The 4,829-nt window shown below is 48.9% G+C and overlaps 1 protein-coding gene across 2 annotated transcripts in view; it reads right to left on the bottom strand.

The window, feature by feature from the left end:
• Nucleotides 1–4,829, bottom strand: part of ERI3 (ERI1 exoribonuclease family member 3) — a 131,347-nt gene that overhangs the window by 94,256 nt on the left and 32,262 nt on the right. For both annotated transcript variants that reach the window (XM_007468269.1, XM_007468270.1), the window contains one exon: nucleotides 3,109–3,225. In XM_007468269.1, coding sequence (XP_007468331.1) covers nucleotides 3,109–3,225 — 117 coding nt within the window. The remainder of the gene's footprint in view (nucleotides 1–3,108; nucleotides 3,226–4,829) is intronic.

A 4,829-nucleotide genomic window follows, 5' to 3' on the forward strand; every position in this document is an offset into this window, starting at 1 on the left:
CACATCGCATCCTATCTCTTGTCAGAACCATGTCTCCAGACCAACTATCAACTGGAACTAAGAAAGGACCTCAGGAAGGCTAACAACATGTTCATTACACAGAGCAAGTAAGAGTGTCTACATGTGGGCCGCAGACTCACTCAAGGCAGAATCCCTCTTCCTGCTGCCCAGCACTGAGCCTCTCTCTCCCAACACAAGCATGTGCTTGTGCATGTACACACACGGTCAGGGTTCTTAAAACACTTCTTGTGCAAGAGAGAAAATCCTACCAGAGGAGCTGCTTAGGAAAATCTGGAGGTTTTTGTTCCTCACACTTACTAATGAAAGATTCCTTCTGGCCATAATGACCTCCCTCCTGAACCGCAAAGGCAACTACCGCCAGACTGGATGAGGTCTCAGAACGACAGCCCCGTCCCGTATCGATGCCTCTCTTTGCATTACAATCTATCTAGTATGAAGATGGGGCAATATTTAGATGATCTGAGGTTTTACAAAGAAGACTTTACTTACTCAAAAGAGCAAGTCAGCAGTACAGCTACTCTGAGGGGAGGCAAGGTGTGGTTGAAAAACTTCTTGACAATATTCACTCAAGGAACATATATTTTTACTTGGTGCCAGGTCCTAAGGATGGGACCGAGATGGATCAGATCTAATTTCTGCCCTCAAGGAACTCACAATCTAGTGGAGAGATGATAAATGACTGCAGTATAATGTATCTGATTGGTGCTACGCTGGGGTGAGCACAGCCCGGCCTGGGCTCAAGGAAGGCTTCCCAGAGAAGGTGACCCTGAGCAGGGTGCTGGAGGACAAGTAGGAGGGTGGGTGCAACACAGAGGCAGAAAGACCATCGCGTGCAGAGGCAGACCGAGGGAAGTGAGCGGGAGACGAAGCAGGGAGATCCGAGGCTGGGTGCAAAGGCAGGGACCAGGCCAGGGAGAGTTCTGAGCTCTGCAAGCCTGAGACAAAATGGCAGAATCCATACCTACAGCACAGCCACAGCCTCACTTCAGAGCAGGCTTCGTAAATAAGGATCCCACACCACCAAGCCTACTACCCTCCAAATTATGTATGTGTGTCCTTGGGTGAAACTTTCTACAAAAAAGAAACATCTTTCATCAAAGTCTCACAATCGGGACTTCCCTGGTAGCACAGTGGTTAAGAATCGACCTGCCAATGCAGGAGACACAGGTTTGAGCCCTAGTCCGGGAATATCCCACATGCCGCGGAGCAACTAAGCCCCTGCACCACAACTACTGAGCCTGTGCTCTAGAGCCCGCGAGCCACAACTACTGAGCCCACGTGCCACAACTACTGAAGCCCGCGCGCCTAGAGCCCGTGCTCTGCAACAAGAGAAGCCACCGCAACAAAGAGTAGCCCCCTCTTGCTGCAACTAAAGAAAGCCCACACACAGCAACAAAGACCCAATGCAGCCAAAATTAAATAAATAAATAAAATTTTTAAAAAGGCTCACAATCCTTCCTCCCCTTCCCCAAAAGAGAAGCAGCAGCAGCCCTGCTCTGAAAAAAAAAAAAACCCTTTTCCCAATATTCTCAATCATCCATTCCTGCCCAGGGCTGAGTTCCAGCAGCGCTCTGTTCCATTCCTAAACAAGTAGCAACTTCCCCAAATTTAGGCCTGCCTGTCTATGCCAGGCAGCAAGCTGGAACTGGAGCCCCCAAGGGGGAGGTCACACATACGGAGGAGGAAGAAAAGGATAAGAGGACATTACACTTTCAGGCCAGTGGAGGGCTCAGGTATCTGGCTGGTTTAAGGAAAGTCTTCCCTTCCCTTCCCATAAGGAAGGGGACTTTCATCATCATTAAAATGATGACTTTTTTCAAAAGGGGCAAACAGCACAGATTAGCACCCCCTAGTGGTATAGGTAATTCCCAGGGGAAAGAGGGGGAAAAACAGTTGACCCCAGAGGAAGCAAGAGCCTCAACATCATTGGTTGGAACAACAAACGGCTTGAGAGACTAGACACCTTGGCAGATGGATGCCTACAACAAAAGGCCCACCTGGGTCACTGGCATCCAGCCCTGGAGAGACCCTTAAGACTCATATTTGGGCTAAGTCAGTCTCAGAGCCCACTGAGCACCCCCAGCAGTGCAGGCAGGCCCTTCCCCAGCCCCTTCCACACCAAAGGAATTCTTTGGGGATTACTCAAGAACTTCTTTCCTCCTGTTTCATTCATATGAAGAAAGTAGGTCTCTAAATGAAGGCACAAAGTCTCTAATGTACTCTCACCCCAAATGCTTAAGATTCCAAAAACACTCATGTTTTCCCATCACCTCTACCACACACACTTGACCGGTGATTCCACCACACACAGCTTGTGGCTACCACAGAGTAAATAACACGATGCACCACAGGGAAAAGCAGCCATAGAAGCCCTCTCCATACAGTCCTGGGAGTCAAACTCTTCAGGGGCACCTCCTCTCTGCTGATGGCTCTTTGAGCCTCCAGCAAGCATCAAGATCTCAGTTAGTCCCGGTTTCACAATCTGTGAAATGGGGCCATACTAACCTGTTGGCAAGGTGGCCGAGTACAGAACCAGCCTAGGATAAGGATAGGGACATTTCAGTCTCAGCCAGGCTGTCCTCATACCCCACTGGGACTGCTCTTGTCTTTCCTCAGTGATAGCGCTGTGCTTCCCACAAATTCAGCCAATGCTTCACACAGGACCACTTTGCTCAAGCACAGAAAAACATCCCCAGAAAGCTAAGAAAGCCTGAACATAACCTCTGCTTCCAAGAAGCTGAAATCTTCACCTCTTGCCAAGGGCCCTAAGGGAAATGGTACTAAAAAGAAGCTGAACCCCAGAGGTACCACCCTGCTCCTAAATTCCAAGTGCCTGGTCACCAAGAAGGGGAGGGATGACAAGGAAGGGAAAATGTTGCGGAAGCTGGGACAGATTGTGCCACTGCTCTCCCTGGGTCCCCCGATGACCACACTGGTCCAAGGGGAGTGGCAGGCTTTGTAAAAAGCTGACTGGGTCCAATGCACACCTGCCTTAACCACTGAAAAGACCTAAGCAGCCTGTATAGAGCACCAGTGATCCCCAAGCTCCCATCCCAGCAACCCTTGCTGCCCAGCCAGGGCCCTTACCTCTGTACAGAAAGGAGTAAGCTGTGGATGGACTACGGGCTGGACATACATGTGAAAGGTAGACTCAATCTCCATGGTCCGGCCATTTAGCTTCAGGATGGGGAACTCGATGATTTCCTGGAACGGCAAAGGCACAGAAAAGGAGGAATGAGTTTTTTATAACTAACCATTTCAAGTAACTCAGAGTCAAGAATGGGGGAGTGTTTTGGACTCATTAGCTCCTGCCAGGCCAAACCCAAGATTGAGTGAGATGGTGCCAGCTCAGTTATAATCCTAACCCTCCCGCTGTAACATCCTCACAGGTTCCAGGGACGCAACACATATACCATTCCCACTGTCTCTGGAAAGGGGAGGGAAGACAGTGGGAACATCTGCCCTGATTTCTCCAACTAGTTCTCTAGCAGAGGCCTGCTCACTCGAGCCCCTAAAAGTAGGACCCCCTTCCTCTTGCCCAGGTCCCTGCCCTGGGATGGGCCTGGGTCTCCAGTCACATAAATAACCAGCCATCAGACTAATGCACAGACTTCCATATATGAAGTTTAAACAGAGCCGATGAGTTTCATTAGTTTTTACAAAAGGAAATAAAAAAGATAAATAATAAATAAAGCCAAAGGGGCCAAAGGGGATACTGAAGAGGAAAACTGAATAAGAGTAATAAGAGTTAGTGCCCTCCCACCTTTCTTTCAGGCAGTACGCCCACCCCTCAGCTTCTCCCCCTGCCCCCCACAACCCAATCACTTAGCCAGCCCTTCCCAGTCCACTGGTACGTAATGGAAGAGAAGGAGGAGTGACAATTTGTTTGGTGTCTCTAAGATTAATTTGTCTCCATTATTTAATAGAGATGCACAGCACCAAGGTCCTGGTGTGCAAACAGGCTTGCAGCACGCCGGCTGTGCAGCCCGCCTCATACATCGCTCCTGGGAAGGGAGGAACACGCCAGAGTGGGGAGAGGGCCGGAGAGAGCACGTACATGCTGGAGAGAAGAGGGAAAGCCAGGAGAGAGAATAAAAAAAATGAGTGCTTTTTAATATTCAAAAACAGTTTGCAAAATTTAATCAAAGCAGAGGAAAAGCTAACATTTTTACCACTTTGACATTTTTATTAGCGCTTTCATAAATTTTTAAAACATGAATGGAATTAGTTTACAACACAAAAAAACTGCCCTGAAAACATCTGGAAGAGACAAATAGGAAATAATAAAAATAAATAAAAAAACACAAAATCCTCCGAGTAAAATTAGCATGTGAAAAAGGCCTCCACTGCAGAGAGAGGAGGGGGGCTTTGCCCACTCAGTGGCCACCACAGTCAGCCCCAGTGGCAACCCTATCCCAGGTCCCCCGTTCTGGTGCGGACCTTTCCAGTATCACTAAAATCAAGGCAAATTGGTTCTCTCCAGGGACAGCCTGAAGAGGCAACACAGAAGCCGTTGACACCCGACTGCACTAAGGAAATGGATGAGCCGGGAGACAGAAGGAGAAACAGCCCATCTCCCTGATATTCCACGGCAGCCTGGCGTCTCCCCACCAAACATACCTGCTCTGTTGGCCTCATTTTTAAAGCATCTTTATCCAACACATCACAGCAGGACTGAAGAACAAATCAAGGCAGCCAGATTTCATGACTGAGAAATTCAAAGGTTCCGGTTGACTGGTCTCCCCAGAGTGCCCCCAAAGATGGGGAAGCTGACAGGAGCCCCCAGAGATAGGAAGGGCGGAAAGAGT

Source organism: Lipotes vexillifer, unplaced genomic scaffold (assembly GCF_000442215.2).
Source record: "Lipotes vexillifer unplaced genomic scaffold, Lipotes_vexillifer_v1.1 scaffold661, whole genome shotgun sequence".
NCBI lineage: Eukaryota > Metazoa > Chordata > Mammalia > Artiodactyla > Lipotidae > Lipotes > Lipotes vexillifer.